Here is a 27,833-nt window from a genome sequence, read left to right on the forward strand (position 1 = left end):
GAACACCATCATTCAACAGGAAAATACACTACGCAGGAATGTGATAAACCAAGTTTGGCTTGAGAAGATGGTACACTTAACTTACCATAAAGGTTAATTTCCTAAGCAGAGAGAGGGTATCTGGTAGTGGGCATCTTCTCCCACACATCTTGGAGGCAGGGCTTAGATTTCTTCTAATCCTACTTTCCAGTGGGAAAGGATAAGCTATTTCCCAGTTTCAGAATAAGCCAGAAAAAGACGCAAAGATAAAATACTTGAGAAAATTAGGAATAAAGAGGCAGATATAGACGGGGGATGGGGGGCCTGAAACTTTTCTGCCGTAATCATTAGGTGTGAGCTGGAGGCTTTGTCTCTGCTACAAACTACAGACTTTCACAGTAAATCCAAGGACTGTTTGCCTACAAACAAAGGCAGGGCATCCAATAGAACAGTGGTTTTCATAATGTGGTCTACAGACACCTGGGTCCCCAAGGCACTTTCAAGGAGCTCCCAATGTCAAAACAATTTTCACAATCACACTGAGGCATTGTTTGTCTTTTTTACTTTCGTTCTCTCATGAACTTCTTAATGCACAGTTGTCACCTGGAGGCAGGACAGTCAGTTTATCCATTTGAAAGCAACTCTGATTGAAAGACTAACATTTTTTAAAAAAAACATCTGCCAAATGCTCAGGGTTGAATAACTATAGTTTTGCCAGTCATTCTTTCAAATAAAAATGTTCTATGAAAAAAGCAGTTCAGTTTGCAATTCAATCATCTAAGTGTTTTCCCTGAGCAAATATCATACTTCAGTATGTAGCAGGAGTGCTTTATGTAGAGCCGAGGTGGCACAATGGTTACAGTGCAGTACTTCAGGCTACTTCAGCTGACTGCTAGCTGCAGTTTGGCAGTTCAAATCTCACCGGCTCAAGGTTGACTCAGCCTTCGAGCCTTCCCAAGATGTGTAAAAAGGATCCAGATCATTGGAGGCAATGTGCTGACTCTGTAAACCGCTTAGAAAGAGCTGTAAAAGCACTATGAAGCAGTATATAAGTCTAAGTGCTACTGCAATTGCTATGTATACTTTTAATTTCAACAGCTTGGTGGTCTGGCTGGAGGGGGGGGGGAAACTGGGCCACTGGAGTGACAGGCCAGTGTGCGCGCATGCAGTTTAACTTGTACAAACAGTGAGTCAGCACATGAACAAGTTGAGCTACGTGTGTGTGTACACGCCCTGAGCTACCATTTGTGCAAGTCAAGCTGCGTGCATGAATGTGCATGCCAACCTGCCGCTTGTCGCAGCCCAGTTCCGAATAGGGGACCTTGACATATAGAGCATACAGAGTATTAAAAAGATGTCTATAGTTATTTACACCTGAGCATTTGGCAGATATTTTCTCAAAATGTCACTCTTTCAATCAGAGTTGCTTTCAAGTGGATAAACGGACTGTCCTGCCTCCAGGTGACAACTGTGCATTAAGAAGGCATGGGAGTCTGAGTTTTCTATGCTTAAGATGAATAGAGTTAATTGCTAGAACCAGAGAACGGAAGCCCAGGCAGAGAAAATAGTAGTGAGGAAGTTCTTGCTGCCTTATTACAATTGCACTGGATTATCTCTAGCTTGACTACTATGAGCTTGGAAGTATTTCCACTATCTTTATTCTTTATGGCCCCAAGACTAGTGCCACCAGAAAGGTATCTAGTAACGGAATAGACTTGAAAGCTTAATAGCAAGGCAGGAGTGCCCCTTATTCCCTTCCACTCCAGTTTGAAGAGTTTGTTAAGTATTTCAGGAACTGGAAAACACATGATGGGGATGCAAGCCATCAGGAACCCCTCTGCTATCAGAGGGTTCACCAGAAGATCTACAGGAACAGAGGGCTCTGTTTTCTATAGGCTAGAGTACTGTAGACTTTCCTGAATACTTGTAGAAAATTTGCTTTCAAAAAATCCTGGTGGACTCAGGGACTGACTTTAAGTTCTCCTTCTTACCTAGGGACAATTCTTCTTCCTCTTCTCTATAGGAAAATGGTCCAATAATGGAGGGGAAGAGAGGGCTTGGGGTGCTGAGTATCCAGGACCCCATCTTCCACCCCATGTTGTGTCTGGGCCAACAAACTCCAAAGAGAACCAATGACAACTCCACTGGCAGTTATAAACAACAAGTGGCTTGGTAACTGCAATACTGGTCATGTTTCCCTGAAGGGAAAATGGAAGTCAGTTGAAGGGCAATCCCTTCTTTGGCTGCAATCATCAAGAGAAATTCTTTACTGTCCATGGATAGGAATTTCCATTTGTGAGTTGTTATTCATGAGAGCCAACTAGGCTTTTTAACAAAGGAAAATAAAGGAGAAAGTAAAGGGGAAAGGGGAAAAAAATAAATGATTACCAGTAACAATGTATCTCAACCTCAACAACTTTTAAAATGTGTGGACTTCAACTCCCCAAATTCCCCAGCCGGCATAAGTCCATTTATCTTAAAATCGCTGAGGATTAAAAACATAGATCAATGTTAACATGTGGATAGCTGTCAGAACCCTTGTATAGATCTATTCCTCAAAGCAAGACAAGGCTAGAACTGGGGAAGGGAACTATTCCCCTCCCATAGGAGGAAGGATTAAGAGAAAATTATGCCCTGCCTCTAGGATGAGTGGGAGCAGATACTCACTATCGGGTGCCCTGGCTCCACTGTGGCAAAATGGCCAAAGTGCTTCCTCACCGGCAAACAAAGATGTAAATGCTTTTAGGAATCCTTTAATAAACTCAGCATAATTTGATTTTATCAATAGTGACATTAAATAGATGTTAAGAACCATCAACAAATCAAACGCCGGAATAGCTCAGGCTGTAAGGAGCCTGTTATTAGAACACAGTAGCCTGCAATTACTGCAGGTTCAAGCCCGGCCCAAGGTTGACTCAGCCTTCCATCCTTTATAAGGTAGGTAAAATGAGGACCCAGATTGTTGGGGGGGCAATAAGTTGACTTTGTAAATATACAAATAGAATGAGACTATTGCCTTATACACTGTAAGCCGCCCTGAGTCTTCGGAGAAGGGCGGAATATAAATGTAAAAAAAAAAAAAAAAAGCATAATCGTGGAACTGTGAAACTTAAAATACTCCAGCATAATCAGCAGATATAGTTACAGTTGAGCCAAAACCACATGCACACAGTTCCATTTAGCTCCTTCTTTTTCTGAATATTTACTATTCAAAGTGGTTATGTTAAGAATCATGTTAAATGTGCTTGTGCTTATGCTCATCTTGTTTACAGGACCTCCTCCATCATTCAGATCCTGCTTTCAATGTCCAAATTGCACACCCAGTTCCCTCTGGCTATCTAAGGGGGGGAGAGGCCGGGGGGGGGGGCTGCTGCCTCTGGTTCAGGATCGAACATAATGTTCCTGGATTTCTTAAAAGCAAATATCATTTTTCTGTCTGTCTTTAATCTAAAGGTAAAGATTAGCAAAATTATCTGTCCCTAAAATTATTCAAGCATGAGACAGCAATTTTTGGGTGACTTGTGCCTCAAGTAAAACATATGTTTCAGGTGTTTTGGTTTGTGTACAAATTTGTTTCTAATCAGAAGAGGGCATGGGAGGGAGAAGGGAGGGGGAATTTATGGACATTAGGATTGGTGGTTGAGGAAAGGGAAGAAATGGCAGAAGCATGTCACTCCCTCTGTCCCCTCAGCAGCTCCTAGCATGGTGCATCCCATCAGCCTATCTAGGCCCTGATCTTCTCAGTGCCTTCTATGCCTTCTCTCCCTCCCTTCAATCATGTTTAGTGTCCGGTGTGGAATATTCCACCGACTGCCCTCCTCAATTTTCTCAACATCTATCTTTCCTTCCCTCTTATGCAGATACAGGGGAATGTTGGCATGAATATCTATGGAGATTCCCAGTTGTCCAGATCATGGTTGTCCCAAAGGTGTTTTTTCAGGAAGCAACTGGACTTTCTGTTTTTTCTTTGAAGACATTTTGCTTCTCATTCAAGAAGCTTCTTCAGCTAAGAAGAAGCTTTTTGGATGAGAAGCAAAACGTCTTCAAAGAAAAAACATAAAGTCCAATTGCCTCTTGAAAAAGCATCTTTGGGTTGGCATGAATAGTGACTGCGTTCTGGAACATGAGATGGTGCTGTGGAGAGGGTTGGGCGATGTTGCCATGAGTCACCAGTGGCAACTGATGGAGGGGAAAGTACTGGGAAGATTGAGGATCAGGCCAGCAGTGTATGGGGACAGCAAACGGGATGGAGGAAAGAGAAGATTCTAGGATGAAGGCTTGAGGGATATGACATATTGGCGCTTGCTGAGAAAAAAAGGGAAGAGAGAGAGGAATACATAGGCAGCTTCCTCTATTGCCCTATCCAATTATTTTTATCCAAAATTTGGAACAGTGAAAACATTCTGGGTATGATGTTGGCCACATAGTAACGAGAATGGTTTCCCAGAATTTATAGAAAGTAGTGGTTTATTCCAAGATTGAAACAGAACTCTCTTTTTTTTTTCATTTTGCAGACTCCCTATTTATAAGTAAAATTCAGTGTGCGACTGACTCAATTCTAGTTCTTGCAGAAGGTGAAGAGAGATGGAGATCACCACAAGTCAGCAATTCTTTTTGAGAAAGAGAAAAGGCTGTTCCACAAAATTAAATTCAACTTACTTACTTCTTAATCACAAATCGGATCCGTTCCTTTGCCAGTAAAATCCGTTCAAGACGTGGGATCCCATAAGTGGAGGGTCTACGAAAAGGAATTCCTTCTGGTAATCCTTCCACATACAGATCTTCAACGTGAGATTGGAAGAGTGGATACGGGATAGATACAGGCCTTTTTGCATTAATAGCTTCAGCTTTAATGTAAACAAGGAAAAATTATATTACAGTTTAAATAAAGAATGCCAAACTATTTGCTCCCAAAGGATGCTGAATGTAACCAACGTAATGACATGTTTCAATGGAGCCTACTTTAAATAAAAGGAGGGACCCCCAAGATTCTGAAACCGATGCCAAACACCATCAATGACCAATAGTAATTTTCATTAACAATATATTTGCACCCTGGTTTTGAGTTCTAACACATACAACATAGTCAAACTATGATTCAGAATTAACTAATTTTATTTTTTCTAATTTGTCTAACATTGTAATCTCTCAGCGCAAGTCCTCTACAGATATAGTAATGAGCATAAATCTGGATTGCTAGCACAGCTATTCCATCAAGCTATAAATGGTACAGACCCAGATCAATTCATATTTTATCTTCTGATTCATTTATTTTTCTGATTCAGAAATATCACACTAGTTCACACAGATACCAAACCTCAACTATAAATCTATGCCATGTCCATGTTAACCCAGAAGTTGAGTTTACTTGCTATTCACAAATATGTTCTGTAGGCCTGCAGTTGGATGATCACACCTACAAAAGGATGTTTTCATCTAGAGTCAGGATGTAAAAATGTAATAGGACCATCTTACGTCTCCCTCTTTCTGTATTCTCATCATTTCTCAGGGGGAGAGGAGGTGGGAGCAAATAACCCATTGAACAGAGCAACACCTGCATTTGGCAGGAAGTAAAAAGAGAGAAGAAAGAAGGAGTTTCAGTTCTTATTCTTAAGGTGACTCAAAATAAAAGAGCTTTGTCTCCCAATCTTCTGCATAGGCAAAGAAGACACTGTACTACAGTTAACTTCAGAATCCTCAATATCTAATGAATTCTGCCAATGCATGGAGATTGGACTGATCCAAAAATTATCAAGGGAGAATTGTAGATTCAAAATTGATAGGACAGGTAATTTGTGATTTCAGGGTCCTCTAAAATTTCAAGAATCTTTAATTGTGCAGTGGCTTTACCACTGCTAGAAAACTGGCTTTTAATGTTTTTAGTCTGGCAATTGTTCTCTTTTATCAAAAAAAAAATCAGCCTCATACTGTGATCTCAGCTGCCCCAAAGTAAAATAATAACAGAAAGTAAAATGTTTGCTGGTCTTAAGTATTGCAACATCTTCTAGGATTTGAGGAATGTGGCACATGTGGTCTATTGTACTAGTCTGAAATAGTATCTGTGAGCCAGGAAATGCTGCTGAACAATGCAATATATGGACTGGGGAGATAGGTTAGGAGTAAATAAGGTCTACTTAAAGGAAAAGGCGTCTATGCAGCCAATATAAAAACATCCTATTTTCATACATTTTTCACATCCCTCTGCCTCTACACTCCACTTTTTAAATGTTAGGCAGCTACAGACATAGGAGATTATAAAAACCGCACATCAACATCTTCAAAATGTCAGATGCCTGGAAGCCATCTTTTGTATTAGGCCTTCAGACCTGCCATGTTTACTACTGTGGGAAACTGAGAGAGGGGAATTGTATGGCATATGGGTGATATTTAGTCACAATAACATTCCTTTCTCAAGAAGTCAAGGCCAACTTTCCCTGCACCTGGAAGGCTGGAACTGGGAGGCATCTCCAGCGGGTTTTCCCAGATGTGTCAATATGATATTTCTAATAAAATGCAACTTTGAGGAAACTCAAGTCTCGGAGTTTTCTTTCATTGGGGTTGTTACTTGGAACTCTGACACTTGGCTCTGACTGGAAACTCACCAGGAATTTTCTATTTTGTTAATTTATTGTTTTGTTATTTTTTCCCTGCTTTGTTTTTACTTTAAGGTAGTATTTATTTGTTTCCTGGAGGAACATTTTCCATGGGGTCACGATAGGTTGGACACGACTTCAGGACTAACAACAACAACAACAACGTGCTTGTTTTATGATGTTGGCAGTACTGAAAGGCTGGAGCTGGCATTCTGCTTGGAGCTAGCAGCTGGAGCTCACTGTGTTGATAGCCAGAGTGTAATTCTCCAAAACATTTAGAAGTGGCAGCTTGACAAGACTGCTCCTAAATGACCTCTTTCTGACAGAAGATCTTGGGTTTATATTAAGGGTCTTCAGGAGAGGATGTGTCAGAAATTACACCTGGACCACCAGTAAACTGAAAGTGAACTTGACTGAGCACAAAAGCTCATGCCTAAATATACAATGTGATAATGAGTGCTATAAATTTGCCAAAATCTATGTCTCTTCCTAGGTGGTGTGTGTGGAGGAACTTGTTTTATTATCTTGGATTCATTCCGGCTGTTAGATCTGGATGAAGTAGAAAGGAGCTTGGAATCCATGCTCTTCCTGGCTTTTTTGGGCAGTTAGCATGTATTTGTTTGTAACCAGTTTCAGAAAGCTGGCAGAACTTCTTTGATACCAGGGGATGTCTCACTGCATTTAAGTAGGCATTGCATACCCCGTTCAGAAGAAGCCTTCCTTGGATCCAGCACCTTGGATAATTTTATCTGGATAATTTTCCAGTTTCCAAGAAAAAAGCACTCTGGCTCAAGCAGGAAAATATCCTAGACAAAAGCACTTTTGCCTTTTTTTCAGCCTTAATTTGATACTTAGTAGATTCTTTACCTATACCTCTACAACTAAAGAACATAGAAAGTTTTTTAAAAGTGTGCAAAATAATAATAATAAAAGAAATAAAATTATGAACAGAATTGAGCTGCAATAGAATATGAAAATTTTTTGAGAAGCCTAAACTGGGTAAAATAGGAAACAGAACTGAAGGAGGAGATTAAGAGTACCATCATTAACACTAGCTTTGCTTGTCATGAGATCCCTGCCTTCCAAGCAGTATAGGAGATTAACTCATATATAGATGCCTTTTCAAACCGCACAGGAGAAAAATTAATTCCCACAAAATATGCAATATTAATACTCTTTTTATTTTGTGCAGGTCCCAGGCTACAGCTTTTCTTGGCAGTGTATTTAAATTCCATGCAGAGGATTTGCATTCTTAGGAAGCCAAGTCTAAAAACAATTACCTTACAGAACTTCCAACAGCAGGCCCTTCAGTAAAGCAGAAAATACTAAAACCTATTGCAATCTCTCTAAGTCTGCAGAACCAATCAGTTATAAACACTCTTTGGCATTGACAGCTCTTGGACAATGGCAGAACAATACGCCAAAAGACCCTATGGCATAAAGAAGTCAAACTTTTAAGAAGTTATAAGAAGTATTTGAATATAACTGGACAACTGGGGAAAGGGGAGGAAGACATATACCGTATTTTCTTTCAAATAATTCTTCAACGTGCTTTCTCAAGTCTGTAATTCGAGCATTCCATTTCTCTGAAAGGAAAAAAAGAACCTGTTAGCCCTCTAGAGGAAGGGTGTCAAACTCGATTTCATTGAGGGCCACATCAGGGTTGTGTTTGACCTTGGGAGCGTGGCCGGAGGGACCATGGCCAGTTCGACATCACTCATGTTGAGGGCACCTGTGGTGGCCAAGTGCTAAGGCAGAACTTCCCTCAGACCCTCCCTCATTCTCATTATAATCTCCTTCCTTCCTTTTCTTTTTCCTTCCCTCTTCATTCTCCTTTCTTCTTCCTTCCCTCTTTCCTTATTTTTCCTCCCTTGCTCTCTTCCCATCTTCTCATCTTTTTCTTTGTCTTTCTTCTTTCCCTCTCTCCTTTCCTGTCCCTTTTTGGATGCTGAAATGCAAAAGGGGAAACATTTCTCCTTTTGTTTTGTTTTTAGTTTGTTTTGCTAGCGCTCTGCCAGCGAAAACGGAGCTCTAGGAGGGCCTTGCATGGCCCTCCTGAGCTCTGTATTCATTCACAGAGGCACTGAGGGCTGGTCCATTGCTGTTTCCAAGGCGGCCTGCAGGCCGGCCTTGAGTTTGACACTTCTGCTCTAGAAGATATACCAAACCTCTTAACTTATTTCATTCTAAGTATTAATTCTATCTAGTTGCTAATGTGTGAATATAGAAAGTAAATCCTGCAACAAACAAAAAAACAAATCTATATCCATCCATCTCTCTTTAGTAAGTGAGTCAGTAGCTTATTTCCATTAAAGTTAAGGAGACCTTCTAAATAATGGAAGAACTTAGATACAAAACTTGTATTTTAAATGTTAGGACCAAATAAAATTCTGACTTGGTTTAGAATCAATCCATCTCCCTGTCAGGATTAAGGCTATCCCCAATTATATTAACAAACATGAAACAAGCCCAAGACCTTAACTCCACACTATCAGCCACATTAATGCATTCTATAAAAGTCTAGCTTATTGGTTTGTACATGACATCAAATCACTACCTCCTTGTCCTCCTTCTATCATATTTTCAGTGATATTTAAATTCAAAAAAGCCTGATGAGGAGCTTGATTACATCTATCGTACCATCTAGTCTCATATGAACATTCTGAATCTTTAAAATATATGTCTAGCCAATACATTTAGTTCTACAAAATATATACTTTTTCCCCATGGCCAGTATGACTGTCTTGGATTTTATGTGTCAGAGAACTTCAAAGTATTTCAGTTATTCTTGTAGGATTTGATTTCTCTTCATTTCTTCTGTCAACTGTATCACCTTTTGCGACCTTCTGACAGGCAAAGTCAATGGGGAAGCCAGATTCACTTAACAACTGGGTTACTAACTTATCAACTGAGACAAGAAAGGACGTAAAATGGGGCAAAATTCACTTAACAAATGTCTCACTTAACAACAGAAATTTTGGGCTTAATTGTGGTCCTAAGTCAGGGATTACCTGTATTATAGTCATCCCTTTGAGATAGACCAGATCCGGCACCATACTCCCCAGGAAAAGCAGTACTATATTAAGACTATATTAAAGGGCCTCTGGTGGCGCAACAGGCTAATGCAGCCTATTATTAACAGCAACTGCTTGCAAGATTGCAGGTTCAAGTCCCACCAGGCCCAAGGTTGACTCAGCCTTCCATCCTTTATAAGATAGGTAAAATGAGGACCCAGATTGTTGGGGGCAATAAGTTGACTTTGTATATAGTATACAAATGGATGAAGACTATTGCTTCACATAGTGTAAGCCGCCCTGAGTCTTCGGAGAAGGGCAAGATATAAATGCAAAAAAAAAAAAAAAAAAAGACAGCTATAATACAACCTTGCAAATCTTATTGTGCTTCTCCTCCCTTTCCTCTTATGCCCCAGGGAGACAAGAATAAGATTTAGTCCCTTCTTAATACTATCTTCCTTCCCAGAACTTAATGAATATGTCTCTATTTTGGTTCTCAACATATATACTCTTGGCATATACTCTTACCTTTATTTGCTCACCCCTCTCAGGCATACCATCCTGCCACGATGATCTAGCAAAATAGATCTTGTGAAGGACATTCTTACATTAGTCTTGTTGAAACTTTCCCAGTGGATAGGTCTAAACTAGAACTGCTTCAAAATGAAAGATTTATAATATCATTTAAAACTTACCAAAATTGAACTCTCTAGCTTTTCTTCTGCCCACATTGGAAGCATCATTAACTGGTTCTATGCTCTTCGTCTTCTTATGTGGTGGTAAATAGTCATCATCATCTTCAGAGAGATAAACATATGCATCACAGCTGTTACTTGACATTATCTCACTGTCTTTAAAAATAATGACAAATAATCTGCTGTTGAACTATTCCAAAATAAGAATTCACTTATCAATTCTTTTTTATCAATTCTATCCTAACCCTAACTTTCCCACCTAAAACTCCAACTATGTCAGTAGGATTAGAAGTTGCACCCTGGCTTTTCCCATCTTACCTTCAACAAGGCCCTACCCTACCCCATTCAGTTTGGAGTTTCAACCAAGTATAAAGATACCACATTAGATTAAATGACTTGAAAATAAAAATATCATAAAGTTAGAGGATATAAATCTCTCTCAGAATACCAAATAAATATATTGGTAGATGGTGGGGATAAGAGACAATTGGGTTGTAATTCCAGCAATAAATGAATAAACACCAAAATTAAGAGGAATCGATGTGTAAAATGTTACTAGCGATCTAATAAATGTGAATAAGCTTACATTTTAAACAGAAAGAAATCAATAATGTCCGCCAAAACATTTAAAAAGGAAAACATATTTATGTTAAGAAGTATGTTAAACTATATATTCAAGGATGCAATTATCAACTAAAAAGTTATGAGGCAAGAGAAAAGAAGTCAGATGCAAACATACACATGCATAAATAGGAATACCCCTTGTAGTGTTGTTTCCACCCTTTCTCCCCCCATAACCTAAATTAGCCTGCCAGGTCAATCCAACAGCTGCTCAAAATAAAATGAACAGATGTTCCAGTGTAAGTTGGTTGTTAGCAAATACTGACTAGTATTTTTGAATACTTTTTGAAAAATTATTAGACTAACTTTTGCCATTACTATAAATAAAACAGACACAGAAGAAGAAATGCATTGTAACTATGTTCTGAGATTATATTTCTACAATGTCATACCCTTCAAATTTATGACAAAGTAACACAATTTAACACTGAGAAATTTACTCTTATTAACTTTATTTACAAAATATGACACTACATCACAGAACATGGTGCTTTTGTTTTTCATGCAGGAAAAGCTATCAATATTATTTTTTTCACATGCAGGAATATCTCTTATTTTCCTATTTCTCTTCCAGGGATATCCAAATAACTAGGCATGATCAAGGCATACATCATCTAAACAGTCTTATCAGAATTCAACCAACCTTGTTTACTAAATTCAGTTCTTAGAACACTAGTTATTACTCTGGAACTGCAAAATCTAAACACCCTTTCAGTTCTTCAACTTCTTTCATCTCACTTTTCTTTCTTTTATGAGATTCGTGTAGTTTTTAAAATAGCAATTTGTCACAGGCAATGGGTGGGTGGAGAGGAGATAAGGGCAGGAAGAAACAGATTTGAGAAGACTTTGCTCTGAGGTACATTATCAGATCTTAACATTAGGCAGTCAACTTCAGAAGGTATTTTCTAATTCCCAAATCTACTGTTTGCATTTCTCAATTTTGAACACTTTGTTTTTATCTGCTTCAAATCCTACAAAACTTCAGCAAGACCAAAATGATGTGCGGACATTACAGACAAACGGGTCTTTTGGTTTTACTAGATCACCAAATGAGTGGATATTTCTCAAGTACTCTGGAGAACTTCCATAGCTTTAATCATTGCCCAATGAACCTTCCTCAGTTGAAACGGAACCTGCTGAAACTGCTTCCTTCTGGTAAGCAGTAATATCAGATTGAGTATTTTGACATCAACCGCTCTAGAAAACATGATGATTCAAATTCAGCATTTACAAAAGACTAGCTTGCCCAACACAATTTATCTTATGGAATGGGAAGGGTTTGGGAGGAAGGATAGAAGTGATGTACACAATGCCACATGATTGAGATTCTTCTGAAACAAGTGAGCAAAATAAAATTAGTTGAGAAAATGGCCAACCTTCAATGGTCACTTCCACTTCAGGATCCTCACTTGTTTCAGAAGTGGCATGCTGAGAAGAATCTGAAAAAAGCAGAACAAAAAACCAAATCTGAACGGCGCAGACACACTGAAAGACTGGTTTTACTCGACATGGGCAAGTCGACATATATCTTGTACACTATGGATAAAACAGACCCATAACATATAAGTCAAAATAGTTTATCACAAGCTTTTAAATCTATGAAATGAAAATAGAAACGCGTAATGTTTAAGTAGCAAGATTAATAGCTTTTTTCTAGATTCAGTTGAATCTTTGCTGTCAAAAATTTTCAAAATGATGAATATAGGAAATTCACAAATTCTCACACAAGACAATTACAATGATGCAAACAAATGAGAATGATTATAGTAATATTTCTAAAAATGTATGTTAACACTTCAATTGTTGTCTAAAGGTTAGAACTGTAACTGCAAATAGTATTTTCTCCAGTTCATTTGTATTCTACAGCTGTCCAAACCTACTGAGTGGTTCATCTTTTTCCCCACATTGAAGTCATTCAATTATCAGCAGTAACATTTTATATAATGGAAGTATCATAAAGTATTGATACAGCATGTGTCAACATGAGACATTCTTATTGTTCTTATTTTCTTTCTTATTCCCAGCACCAAAGTCAGAAAACATATCAAATCCAAATCAACAGCTCTTTCTAACAGTCAAAAGTCTTAGAGAAAGGGGTTATATAACAAGGATAATGGACTCCGCTACTTCCATTATTCAACTGATTTATTTCCACTCAGCTCTTCAAAGCAGACCTGGTGGAGAAACAAGCCTCTGTCAATAACACAGGAAGAAATTCCAGCATTTCTTGACCTATTTTGATTCAAAGAGCTGATATTTCCAAATTACAATTAGCTCTATCCAGGCACTGGACCAGTTTTCAAAAGTTATATTTTCATCTTTGTCATGTGATCATCCTTTGCTATCCTCCCAGGTAGTTTACAAGGAAAGCCAGATTTACTTAATAAACGTGAAATTTGCTTAATCACCACAGTAAAAAAACCATAAAATCAAGCATATGACTCAGATAATAACCACCTTGCTTAGCAATGTATGTTCCTGTCCCAACTGTGGTCTTAAGTTGAGGACCACCTGCATATAACGTTAAAGCGACCATCTTTATTAGGAAATGTAAATTCTAATAAACATGAAAAAAGGGTAGGAAATAGAATTCATGTGACTCAACCAGAAGTTAGGTACTAAATTACTAATATCTTCAAGCAGAACTGTTTCCATCATTTTTAATCATTAATTTTAAAGTTATCTGAAATAATGGAAAATTTTATTCAACACATGTTTAACCATGCTCACTGTCCTTTGGCAGAAATGGGGGGGGGGGGACCAAAATTGTAGCCCAAAAACTGTACTTTAGAAAGAGGTTACATGTAATTTGTTAGATTATTCTCTGAAGATTTCTAACAATATAATTTATACTCTTATATTGTCTCCAGAGTCAGATAGAAATATGCATACAGAAATGTAACCATTGTGCTAATGAAAATCTGGGAGAGGAAAGCAGGTATAGTCTGCTAAATTTCAGGCATGTAAGCATGAAAATATGTTTTGAATTAGGTAACTCACTCGGCTTATCAATTTAATATTTAGTATTGGCCCATGTGAGTAGGAAGACTAGTTAGTAAAGGGTTCGTGGAATTCTCAAGGGGGGGTAGAGAATGACTTTTCTGCATTGTCATAGCAAATCAAAACTTACTAAACATTATATATGCATAATGTTCTAGTAAGTCACTCATTTCGAGAAGTATCAGAAAGCAGCATATAAATAAGAGTTGCGTGGTAGACGGTAGAAGGATTTGAATTCAGCTTTCTGTTCCAATTTAGAATTACTGAACCTTACTTAATGTTTTAAGGCTCTACTTTCCTTATCATGTCTTCTTCTGAAGTTAAGATTTCCCATTCTTGCCTACTAGCAAGGCATGTCAGGAAACATGTTGTGCAGGATATCGTTTGGGAATAACATGTCGCCAAGTTTAGACATGTGGATAAAACATAATGTGGTGTTCTCTTCATACAGCCACACAATCTAGAAGTTTTTCCAATTTTAAACTCCACAACTTAGAGCCATGGTGGCACAGTGGTTAGAATGCAGAATTGCAGGCTAACTCTGCTCACTGCCAGCAGTTCAATTCTCACTGGCTCAAGGTTGACTCAGGCTTCCATCCTTCTGAAGTTGATAAAATGAGGACCCAGATTATTGGGAGAAATATGTTGACTCTGTAAACCACTTAGAGAGGGCTGTAAAACACTATGAAGCAGAATAAACTTCTAAGTGCTATTGCTATAAGCCATGTTGACCCAAACCAACATTACAGAACGAAGGTTGAAATTCATCTCTTTCAAATAAACCATAGTAAAGATTTATCAGTATGGATAGTAGACCCATCTCAGTTTAATGAAGAACAAAAACAAACTTCTGAATTCCTCTTTAATCTAAATCAAGAGAAAAAGGGGGTAGCAAGTGATCCATTTTTTAAAATGAAGCATGTTCCAAACATTTTGAACATGAAGCATGTTCAAAATTTTACACTGACAGGTAAGTGATCTACACAGCATAAAAGGTTACGAACAAAAGAAGACATGGAAAAGATTCTATGTCCAAATAATAATATAGCATTTTACACTGTATAGAATTGAAAATCCTTTAATACCCTATACATATCCCCAAAGGCTTTCTGAAAAGTTTCTATTAAGGTACTTCAACTGTTTACTTAAGTCTATTAATTTTAATACAAATGTTGATTGACACCTGCTGAATTTCCTCTTCAGATTCTGATCAAACAAAAAATATCAGTTTTTCAGATTCACTCCATCAAAATAAGCAACAAAACCCTAAAGGAACAGAGAAGGCCCCTTTAATATTCAAAATAAATACATTAATAGATATAAATACTGGCTTATTCAGTAACATTAACTTGGGATCAGTCCAAAGCAGTATTACTTTCAGATTCTATTTTACAATGCACAAAAGGGGCTCAGGAACCAGAGTAATTTGACAATATAATATGATCTTAAAATTTGAACAGGGAGTTAAATCTAATGACATGCTTAATGCTTTATAACTGTTCACCGATTCAAAAAATATTTCCATAATAGAAATGCTCCTATGAACTACAATTTGTAGCCCACCAATTCAGCTTTTATTAAACAATAATCCTTAATATTATGACACTGAAACCAATTGGAATGTTAATATATGCTTTGGCAAGCACCAGTAACATTCTCAGTAGCAACAGCAACAATCCCTTTTCAGAAATAAGGTCTTTAAATTTGAAAGAGAAAATCTGTTTAATAAAATTCATATTAGCAAGCATCATACAACTAAATAATTTTATATATTTTTTCACGTCCCATTGCACCAAATTTTGCACTGCTAGTTCCATATATTGAAATAATTGAAATAAGCCAGGCCTAATCCTAAAATTTAATTATAATTGTAAATTAATTACAAACACATATCTAACTTTTCAATGCCACCATTTAAAAAAATCACATATCTGCCTTCATACTTTCTAGATCTTCTGTTATGTAGCAGCACTATTGCCCACTCAGTAGGAAAAAGATACCAGTAAATAAAATCCACCAAAGTTGATGGAGAAGACAAATTGGATGGAGGAAACCAATTATCAAATCTTTCCAAATAGCCTTTACTGGAAGATGGAAGAAGGGGGAAAGGGAGATTATATTGAAAGTATTTCTCAATAGTTTTCCACAATAAACATGCAGGATCACAATTCAAGGGGAGGACAATAAATATACAACCATGTGGAAAATGAAAAAAGAATGCAAGACACAGACACAATGGATATGTTTGCACTGTGCTCTTTTAATTTTTGAAATACCTTACCAGAGTTTATTTTTTAAAATTTACATATTTCTAACCTTCTACTGGTAATTCCACATCTGTTCCTTCACTGCAATCGGAACCCTGGTTGCTCCCTTTAGACAAATATAAACATACCATCATAAAAAAGTGGAGGATGCTAATCAACACTTGAAATTTCAGAATTAGTTTCTTAAATAACAGGCTGAGTAGAAGTTTTATGGCACTTTGGCATCCAGCCTCCAGCAGGATCACTGCAAACAGAAATCTATGGAAAAAGTCAATCCAAAACAAAAATCCAAAAGTACAGTATTTAGGTCACTGATAATTTGGAAGCGTTTTCTTCACAAAATCCAGATAGTATAGATTTTAAAAAGAACTGGGGAATGGATGAAAGAGTGTAGCTGGGAAAATATACACATTTTCCCGTTATATTCAATAGATTTCCTTTGAATTACTGAATTGCTAACCCTCCTAATTTGCCAATCTGAAGGGTTAGAAAATATGGAAAACAGAAAGGTGTGCAAAAAGGGCATTTAAAAAGGTCTCTTTATTTCCCACAAATGGAAAAAGAAGGAATACAGCAGCTGTAAGCAGAAACAAAGTTTCTGATGAATCCAAAATAGGAAAGTAATGAGGGGGAGAAATCACTAGCCAATATAATTCAGGCCATGGATCTGAAATCAAATTTAGATGAACAGTGTTCCTGGAAAGCAGGATATGATTTTGTGGCATTAATGTTGTGAGAAATAGTACCATGATAATGAACAAGTGAATTGCTATACCTGTGTAAGACTTTGCCATGGCGATTTTCTCATCAATCGCCGAAGTTTCTGAAGGACCTGCTTTGTAAATAAAGACAGCCATAAAAAATCACTAAGATTTTTCCATTTCCATTATGAGAGCATGCTGAACTGAATCAAGCAATTACAGGGAAAAGAATAGTTATAACGGGTGAGAGGTTTTGAACAATATTTAAACGGCTATTAATGGTTAGCATGAACAAGTTCCAAATGCATCTACAGCCTCCTCCCTCTAAATGTCATTTGTATAAAACATATACCCGCCCATGTGTTTGTGATGTACTTTCAAGTTGCAATGAATTGTGTAGTTTAACATGAGAAGTCATGAGTTTTGTGTACCGTATATACTCGAGTATAAGCCGAGTTTTTCAGCACATTTTTTGTGCTGAAAAACGTCCCCTCGGCTTATACTCGGGTCTATACGGCTTATACTCAAGTTTTTTTTTCTTCTTTTTTTCACATTTTACCGGACTGAAGCCCTGCCGGTGCAGTGAGAGGGCGGGGCGGGGGAGCCGCCAGCCTTCTCAGCTGAGGGAGGGAGGGTTTCCCCAACCGGTAGGTGCCTCATTTCCCACCCTCGGCTTATACTCGAGTCCCCAGTTTACCCCAGTTTTTGGGGTAAAATTGGGGACCTCGGCTTATACTCGGATCGGCTTATATTCGAGTATATACGGTAATCCAGATTTTCCTTTGAATAATCCATAGATGGATGAGCCACTTTCTACATGGATTTCTGCAGCACTCTCTAAATGGGGCTCTCTGGAATACAGATGATGGCTTCATTTGGTCCAGAAGGCAGTAGTCCACCAAGATTCACCCATATACACTGTAAGCCGCCCTGAGTCTTCGGAAAAGGACGGGATATAAATGTAAATTAAAAAAAAATGTAACCCCACTGCTGAGCAAGATGCAGGGGCTTCTAGTAGGCTTCCAAGTGTCATTCAAGATGCTGATTATCAACTGTTAAAGCTCCGTAAAGCACAGAGGTTATTTTCAGAACTGCCTGTCTCCAGTAACTTCTACCAACCCCACCAGATGTTATGGGGTAGGCATGCTCGGGTCATCTCAATGAAACAATGCAATCCTGTTGGATCCAGGAGATATGCCTTCCTTATCATGGTGCCCACTCTAAAGAACAACCTTCCTTCTAAGATCCAGATGGCCCAGATTCTGTTGGCCTTTCAGAGGGCTATGAAAACCTGGCAATTCTTTTAGACGAGTGTCAAACTCACCACATCACATTACTGTCACGTGAGGTATCACATTTTTCCCTTTGTGGAGCTGCAGTGGGCATGTCCTGTGTGTAACATATCCGGCCAGTGGGCCACCAGTTTGACACCCCCGTCTTAAGACATTGGGGCTGAGTTGTTGACAGAAACTGAAGAATACTTGGGTTTGTCAAATTTTTGTGAGATTTTTCAGCTCTTCATTATATTTTTCATTCAGATTTATATTACTTATATTGCTACTACCTAGAATTATTTGTCTCAGATGAGTAGCCATATATATTTCTAAATACCGTATTTTTCTCACTATAAGACGCACTGGACCATAAGATACACATTAGCTTTAGAGGAGGAAAACAAGAAAAAAAATCTGCCTCTGCCTCCCATCACCCATCCGATATTCATCTGGCTAGTGTCCTTGCAGCAAACAGCTAACAGCCTGGTCAGCTTCCGCACATTATAGCAGCCCAAGCACGTGGCTCATCAGGGCTCCACTCCGTTGTGCCCACCACCAGTCAACTGAGCTGAGTTGCTGCCGCGGAATGCTAAAGCCTTCACTGTCTTAACAGCTGATTGGCGGTTGGATCGGCCTCCCAGAATACCGCCAATCAGCTGTTCTAGGCGGCAGGGCATACCGCCTATCGCAGCAAACACCGTTGTTGCACCAACCCCCCTCCGCAATATTTGCTCTATAAGACGCACAGATATTTACACCCACTTTTTGGGGGGAGAAAAGTGCGTCTTATAGTGTGAAAAATATGGTAGGTGAGAAGATTACAGTGGGCATCTACGGGGAGTATTTGTATTCAGCATTTTTGATGTGACACAGAAATACAATTTAAGAATTACAGCAGTGTGAAGAATTCCAAAAGTCATTTACCGCTGGATCCTAGAATGACAGCAAATTATATTGCACTCTGTATCATTTCAGCACCATTAAAGCAAGCAATAATTTAAAGCTGCCTATTCATTCAACACATTAATCTTTGCACATAATTGCTGGGAGTCAAGCAATGGGCATAATTACATAATTCCATGGCTTCCAATTCAGTTTTAACGAACTATATAAACCAAAGTTTCTCACTTCAGATAACACTAAATTGTTGGTAAGTTTCCTCTGTTGACCCGTTACCTAAATAGAGCCACAATGTTTTTAATATCCTTTTTTGTACATCCTTTAAAAACTTCATTCGACATGGAAAGAATAGAAACATGAGTATATTTCCATTTTGAATGCCCTTTCATTTCTATTTGAATTCCAGATTTTATTTATTTATTTATTTATTTATTAGATTTTTATACCGCCCTTCTCCCGAAGGACTCAGGGCAGTTCACAGTCATAATAAAAATAGAACAATATACAATTAAAACAAAGATTAAAAAACTTATTATATATAGGCTGAGATATAAAACAATATCCTATTAAAATTAAACTCTCTAAAAATATAAAATTATAAAATTTAAAAATCATGAAGCCAGTCCCGCACAGATGAATAAATAGGTCTTGACCTCACGGCGGAAGGTCCGAAGGTCAGGCAGTTGGCGTAATCCAGGGGGAAGTTCGTTCCAGAGAGTAGGAGCCCCCACAGAGAAGGACCTTCCCGTGAGGGCCGCCAGCCGACATTGCTTGGTGGATGGCACCCTGAGAAGCCCCTCTCTGTATGAGCGTACGGGACGGTGGGAGGTATTCGGTAGCAGAAGGCGGTCCCGTAAGTACCCTGGCCCTAAGCCATGGAGCGCTTTAAAGGTAGTGACCAACACCTTGAAGTGCACCCGGAAGACCACAGATAGCCAGTGCAGCCTGCGCAGGAGTGGTATTACGTGGGAGCTACCTGTGGCTCCCTCTATCACCCGCGCAGCCGCATTCTGAACTAATTGCAGCCTCCGGGTGCTCTTCAAGGGGAGCCCCATGTAGAGAGTATTGCAATAATCCAGGCGGGAGGTAATAATCCAGGTCGCAGACGGTGTTGACAGGGGGGCAGAGATCGTCCGCGAGGCGCCTTACTTGTGGGGTGCCTCAGGGTTCGATTCTCTCGCCTCTCCTGTTCAACATCTATATGAAGCCGCTGGGTGAGGTCATCAGTGGCTTCGGGGTGAGTTACCATCTGTACGCTGATGACACTCAGCTGTACTTTTCCACCCCGGACCACCCCAACGAAGCTGTCGAAGTGCTGTCCCAGTGCTTGGAAGCCGTACGGGTCTGGATGGGGAGAAACAGACTCAAGCTCAATCCCTCCAAGACGGAGTGGCTGTGGATGCCGGCACCCCGGTACAGTCAACTGCAACCGCGGCTGACTGTTGGGGGCGAGTTATCGGCCCCAATGGAAAGGGTGCGCAACTTGGGTGTCCTCCTGGATGGGCAGCTGTCGTTTGATGATCATGTGGCGGCCGTCTCCAGGAGGGCCTTTCACCAAATACGCTTGGTCCGCCAGTTGCGCCCCTTCCTGGACCGGGATGCCTTATGCACGGTCACTCACGCTCTGGTCACATCTCGTTTGGATTATTGCAATGCTCTCTACATGGGGCTGCCCTTGAAGTGCACCCGGAGGCTGCAGTTAGTCCAGAATGCAGCTGTGCGAGTAGTAACGGGAGCCACTCGTTGCTCCCATGTAACACCACTACTACGCAGTCTGCACTGGCTTCCTGTGGTCTTTCGGGTGCGCTTTAAGATTCTGGTTACCATCTTTAAAGCGCTCCATGGCTTAGGGCCCGGGTACTTACGGGACCGCCTGCTGTTACCTCATGCCTCCCACCGACCCGTACGCTCACACAGAGAGGGTCTTCTCAGGGTGCCGTCCGCCAAACAATGTCGGCTGGCGGCCCCCAGGGGTAGGGCCTTCTCTGTTGGAGCCCCTGCGCTTTGGAACGAACTTCCCGTTGGTTTACGCCAAGTGCCTGTTCTTCGGACTTTTCGCCGTGAGCTGAAAACGCATTTATTCATTCAAGCGGGACTGGATTAAAAGTTTTACTAAATTTTAACCGGGGTTATTTATTAATTTTTTAGGGTTTTAAACTTTTTAAAGTCGGCCACTCTTGTAATATGCTTCGTTTTAAATTCCGTTTTGATTGTGTATATTGTGGGTTTTAATTTTGGCTGTACACCGCCCTGAGTCCTTCGGGAGAAGGGCGGTATAAAAATCTAATAAAATAAATAAATAAATAAATAGGTAACAAGAGCGTGAGTGACCGTGCATAGGGCATCCCGGTCAAGGAAGGGGCGAATCAGGCGAACCTGATAAAAAGCTCTCCTGGAGATGGCCGTCAAGTGATCTTCAAACGACAGCCGTTCATCCAGGAGAACGCCCAAGTTGCGCACCCTTTCCGCTGGGGCCAATGTTTCGCCCCCAACAGTCAGCTGCAACTGCAGCTGCCTGTACCGGGGTGCCAGCATCCACAGCCACTCCATCTTGGAGGGATTGAGCTTGAGCCCGTTTCTCCCCATCCAGACCCGTACGGCTTCCAGGCCGGGACAGCACTTCGACAGCTTCGTTGGGGTGGCCTGGGGTGGAAAAGTACAGCTGCGTGTCGTCAGCGTACAGTTGGTACCTCACCCCAAAACCACTGATGATCTCACTCAGCGGCTTCATGTAGATGTTGAACAGGAGAGGCGAGAGAATCGAACCCTGTGGCACCCCACAAGTGAGGCGCCTCGCGGTCGATCTCCGCCCCCCCTGTCAACACCGTCTGCAACCGGTCAGAGAGATAGGAGGAGAACCACCGATAAACGGTGCCTCCCACTCCCAAACCCTCCAACCGGTGCAGCAAGATACCATGGTCGATGGTATCAAAAGCCGCTGAGAGGTCTAATAGGACCAGGGCAGAGGAACAACCCCTGTCACTGGCCCTCCAGAGATCATCCACCAACACAACCAAAGCCGTCTCCGTGCTATATCCGGGTCGGAAGCCGGACTGGAACGGGTCTAGATAGACAGCTTCATCCAGGTATTGGGGTAGTTGACGCGCCACCACACTCTCAACAACCTTCGCAACAAAGTGAAGGTTGGAGACCAGACGGTAATTCCCAAAACAGCTGGGTCCAGGGAAGGCTTCTTGAGGAGGGGTCTCACCACTGCCTCTTTCAAGGCAGCAGATTGTTTCCAATGCAGCAAGAAAGACAGATAACAACTTCTTCAGCCAGCATCTCAATGCAAGACTTATACAATTATTTTCTTGGGGGCAATTACTCAGCAATCTTTTTTTTTCTGTATATACGAATGCATTTTTAACCAACTATCAATCTCATGACAAATCCCATCAACAGAGAAAACTGTGATGAAATATAAAGGCAAGAACACTCTCCAGTGTCATCAAGACAATAAGCAAGATGAGGTACAATCTTATGGCTATACTGTTGGGACCATTTATTAGTGATTCATATGCTTGTATATAGTGTCCATTTATCCAAGGTGACTTCTTAATCCAAATTCAAGGCATTTTAGAACAGTAATGAATTTTTAATTAGGTATGCCTTGCCTGCGAAGAGCTCTTTATGCCCTTTTTCAAATAAATAAGTGGAAGTTATTCTGCAATGTTATTTGGGGGAAAAACAATCATGAAATTTTGGGAATTAATGTGACAATGCGTTGAAGTCTCATGAGATTCACACAATAAGATTTCGCTTAAAATTTATGGTTCCATGGAAACTGTCTAAGGGTACTTCAGAAATCTTCAACTCTGTAGGCACTATGCTGATCCTTGAAAAAGGTCAGTTACGTATTAAGAAATTGCTTTCAAATGCCTGATTTGCATATCTTCTATAATCCTAACAGCTACTTTTTAAAGTTAATAGGTTGCTTATGTCTATATCTATAAGCTTCATAAGTGCAATCAGGTGTTCAATCCATTGACTAAATGGAGTCATACATTTCCCTTTCCAATGTTGCAATACACTTGTATAAGTAAGTATAATGAAATATAGGACCTGTTCCTTCAGAATACAGTAAGTTAAAAAAAATAGTGTATAAATGTATGTATGTATGTATATACTTCAATAAGATTTGCATTAGATAAATTTGCATTAAATATATATTGAAATTGTAATTATTTTATATATTTTTCTTTGTCATATTTTTTTCACTTTTTTGCTGAAACACTTTTAACTTCAGGTTTTTTTTCCCTTTGACAATGTATAGTATCACCATCACTATTATTTTTGTTTTGCTCAAAAAAAGCACTACAATATATAAAATATAATAAAGTCAAAAGAAAGTCTAGACAAAGGAACCACAGACCTATACATGTATCACTTGCCCTTGATAAAAGATTATGACTGAATTTCACTACTGCCTGTTATAACTGAAGGCTTCAAGGACTCTAGAAAGGAGATTGGGGAACGAAGCAATGTGGTATTATCCTCAAGACATGAAAGAAGGTAAGCAAAGCAGGTTTTAACATTGTTATTTCTTGACTGCATAAACAAAGCCTGATATGGTTCTGTAAAAAATATCCATGCTTTAACACTTCCATCTTATACCGTTTCTGTTATCAGCTCACACACACTATTTTCAGCATTTTGGTGCAAACCGACCTTGCTGTGATGTTTTGCAATGCCAGCACTAGGCGACGGGTCACAATTGGACAGTTGTCCAGTTATCATTCGCTATCCTCAATGTTTGTCTCCTTGCAGAGCATCTTGCTCAGAACGGGTCTTTTTTTTTAAAAAAATAAAGGGCACTACAAACCAGTAAACCTCTTATCTGGGTCAGGGTAAACTTTACCCGGTAAAGGAAGAAGGAGAAAGAAGAAATCTCACCACAACAAAAAATATTGAATATAACTAGCTTTTCATTAAAATTGCCTCCTGGAAGATAAATGTAAATTATGGAAGGAAGAAATGAAACTATATTTTTTAATAATGTAAAACCCTTATCTTCCATTGTAAAGTTTAGTGTGACATAAAAGAGGGCTCTAAGGGGGTCTCCCACCGAAGTACAAACCAGATTTAGACATGCTTACCTTTCTAAAGGTTATTCAATTCTGTGCCTTTATTTTAAACCTTAGCTCCAGGAAACTACATTAGCCTGGAATCATTCAACAATTACTTATTTATTGAATTTATATGCTACCCATGTCTCCGATAGGGCAAATCGAATGATGCTGTCCTTTGAAATGGTTTTCAGAATAATTTATATACAGCTACTGCAAAAGCCCCATTACAAATTTAGACAATTCATTAGTTCTTAATTGTATGCCAAAGTAGACAGTGTCAACTAAACCATGCTAATCCTATGTATGTACAGTTTGCAATCAGGATGCCATTTCCAAATGGATATTCCAAGAGAGCAAAAACAGTTTGAATACACTTAAGTTTAATAAATAATTGCTGTGGTTGTCTTTTTTATTTTGTATTATGTATCATCCCCGTAATTTTTAAGCAAAGTGATTATTTCACCAGGATAGACAAGGTAAAGGCTCTTCTGCTGTCTAGCTTGGAAGTGTCTTTTTGGTAGCAACTCCTACCCTTTGGAACATTCTTCCTCCTGAACTTTGATAAGCTACTATCCATCTAGCTTTCTAGAAAGCCTTGAAAAGCTGGCTCTTATGTCAAGCATTGCGGTAGAGCCTGATAAAGTTATTACTGATATATGTGTGGGGTGCTGTTTTGAGAAGAACTGGCAATTTTTATGGTGTTTTTATGACTTTTGCTGTTTGAAAGCAAACCAAAATTATGGTCCATAACAAGAGTGGCTTTGTGTCTTTTAAATAAAGTACACAAGCCCACATAGTTTTTGATAGCTATCATTAATAAGAATCGATAAAGGGTTGAGATATATAAAACTTTCAAATGGCACTGCTGCATGCAGACTTATCCTTCTATTCTTCCCTCCAACACGACACATTTGAAATACTTGGTATTTGGCAGCAAGTTTGACTATTGACAAGATAGTTATTATACTTAAACTTTAATTTATTTAAAACACTCACAAACACCTCTCAATTTTTAAGAAATGGGGGAGTGGGGCATAGACAACAGTGCATAGGAAGCAAATGCAGCACACAAATGAGTAGAAACCAGACAAGGGTCACCTAAACCAAAACAAGTTCTGCTTCAAATACTATATGATTATACTGAAACCAAAACCCTATGTTGTTTTCCAACTATGTTGTCCTTCAGTCCATTTTTCTACCTGCATAATTTACCATTCAAGATTTCAGACTATAAAAGAAGGTTCACATTTACTGTTACCTGGAATATTAAATTGATAATATTCAGGGTCTTCTGATTCTTCTTTAACCGTTACCATCTCGAGTCCTGAAATAAAAACAATTAATATTCCATTTACATGGGTAAATAGGAATCTAAATGAATGCTCACCCTTTGCTGTTTCATATGCATAAAAAAAATCAACACATTCTGAGTTAACTGCAATTAACCCGTTAAATCCCAAGTTTACGCAACCAATGGACACTCAACAATGTCAGTATTATAAAATAACTATGTGTCATTGAAGTCAGTGCTGACTCTTTTTAAAAAGTTTTTATTTTTTTTATTTTTTTACAAACATCAAATCAATGCGTGAACAGTGTGGCATCTGGGTATCCAACATTCTAAAACAAATACAACTAGTAATATTAATCATAATTATTAGATTCAATCAACTTATATATTTCTAATAGGAATACACAATTATAATAAGTTCCAATCTGTCATTACTCAATTATTCCATGTTTTCTCTTATTTACTTTTGTTTTATTATATAAAAGAGTACACACTATCATTCCCCCTTCTCTTATTTCTATCATTTATTTTAATTTTTAATATCACCTTTTACTAAAAACATTTTCTTTCTATCCTACCTAACTTCTAATCATGTCACCTACCTAAAATAAAATAATAAATAAATAAATAAATAAAAAGGGAAGGGAAGGGAAGGCAAATTAAAACAACAGAAGAGAAGAAAAATCATATATCCATCGTCCCTTGTCCACTTCAATACTTTAATTGCTATGCTTTTTTTCCCCACTTGCCTCCCAAATTTCTCTACTGGATCTCTATCTCTGTCAGAATCTGCTTCTTGGCTGTTCAATCTGAGTATTTCTCGCACCTCTACCCCCTTCCACTGCCTAGTTCCCAAAATTTCTGCCCAGGCCCCCGTCTCCCTTTCAAACGCCTCTTCCAACTCTCTTAAAATACATTTTCCCCCAGTTTAATTCATCAATCACTGTTATTTCCATTGTTGTCTCCTCTTTGTTTTCTTCTTCTTTTGTTTCTTCTGCTGACTCGTCTCTTTCCTGGGCGTCTTGTTCTTTATTCATCATCTCTCATATGGTATTTTCCATTTTGTCCATAATCTCCTTAAATCCTTTCTCCATGGTGCCTTTTTGTGCTTTGGAAGAGTAACACCATCTCCTTCGAAATTCCACCCATTTCCACTTCATATAGCATCTTGTTTTACTTTTTTAAAAAATTCAACTTTTGTCCAACAATCTAGGAACTATTTATCCAGTCCTTAAATTGCCCTTCAGGGAGTGCCCGAGTCCCAGTTCTTTATATCCCATAAATAAACAGTCAGTTCCATTTAGATAATCCCAAAAGTTATCCAAAGCCTCTTTACAGGTTCCGTCTTCTAGCATAACATTCAGGGGTTCCTTTAGTTAAGCAAACTTCCTTATTTTCATATTTGGATCATAGGGTAGTTAAAAGTATTCCAGTAGATATTTTAATAGTCCTTCATGTAGTGTTTCCTTTTTGTCAGCAGGTAGCATTCTCATCTTAAATTTCAATATTGCCACTATAATCAAGTTATCTTTTAGTTGTAGAACAATTATAAAAGCAGAATAAGTTTTTCAAGTAAATGCTTCCAGCATTTTAAGATGCCTTCCCAGTACCACGTCTTCCCAATTTGACAGTCCAATTTTCTGTATATTTCAGAGTTATTTTTTTCTTCTACGCCCCTAACTTCCAGTCTGGTAGTTTTTCAGAATGCTCAGCTGCCACTTAAACAGATAATTGTGAGTTAATAGTTCTAAATTGTTTATTGGGGTTGAATTTAAAGCAACAGGAAATCCTTTCACTCAGTTCCAGTCACTGCTCACCTACTTCGCTCCAGCACCAGTCTTAGATGTTCATCGGTTGTCCCAGCTTTGTAGCAGCCATGTTTAGCTGCCTCCTCTTCTTGCTGTGACTGAGAAGGAAAAGAAACCCTGGGTCATGGAGGAGATCTGCAACTCTCCTCGACCTCACAGGGTGCCCTTCTTTGCTTCACTATCCATACAGGGTGGCTTTAGCTCCTCTCGAAGCCCACGAACAGGGAGAAGTCAGCACAGTGAATGCAGAGACCCGTTCACTGTGTCTGAGGCAGCCGCGACGTCAACCAGAAGTCTGTCAGTGCTGACTCTTACCAACCATGATCTATCCCTAACCTGGTTTTCCAACAATGCACTAATCACCATTATAACTCCATTCATCTATTTTGCCAGAAAAATTTTACGTTTTTTCTTCTTCTTGACAATTATTAGATCAAACCCCATCCAGCTTATCACTCCATTTCCAAAATCAACCAAAAACAATGTACATATTTATTTCAGTCCAAGTAAGAAGCATGGATAGAAACAATCTGTAAACTACCCACTTGACATTTGCCGTATTTCTGAAGCCGGTGTTGCTGAAGATAAACCACAAGTATCTAAGGATTGGTTAACACA

The 27,833-nt window shown here is 39.0% G+C and overlaps 1 protein-coding gene across 12 annotated transcripts in view; it reads right to left on the reverse strand.

The window, feature by feature from the left end:
• The window catches only part of GTF2I (general transcription factor IIi), an 81,126-nt gene that overhangs the window by 32,479 nt on the left and 20,814 nt on the right, over positions 1–27,833 (reverse strand). For 5 of the 12 annotated variants that reach the window (XM_058164311.1, XM_058164308.1, XM_058164304.1 and 2 more), the window contains 7 exons: positions 25,375–25,440; positions 16,945–17,004; positions 16,219–16,275; positions 12,279–12,341; positions 10,282–10,383; positions 8,093–8,158; positions 4,643–4,826 (listed from right to left, as the gene is read on the reverse strand). In XM_058164311.1, the coding sequence (XP_058020294.1) occupies positions 4,643–4,826; positions 8,093–8,158; positions 10,282–10,383; positions 12,279–12,341; positions 16,219–16,275; positions 16,945–17,004; positions 25,375–25,440 (598 nt within the window). The remainder of the gene's footprint in view (positions 1–4,642; positions 4,827–8,092; positions 8,159–10,281; positions 10,384–12,278; positions 12,342–16,218; positions 16,276–16,944; positions 17,005–25,374; positions 25,441–27,833) is intronic. The other 7 variants (XM_058164306.1, XM_058164309.1, XM_058164307.1 and 4 more) reach the window with 7 other exon arrangements.

Source organism: Ahaetulla prasina, chromosome 1 (genome assembly GCF_028640845.1).
Source record: "Ahaetulla prasina isolate Xishuangbanna chromosome 1, ASM2864084v1, whole genome shotgun sequence".
In the NCBI taxonomy this organism is placed as follows: Eukaryota; Metazoa; Chordata; class Lepidosauria; order Squamata; family Colubridae; genus Ahaetulla; species Ahaetulla prasina.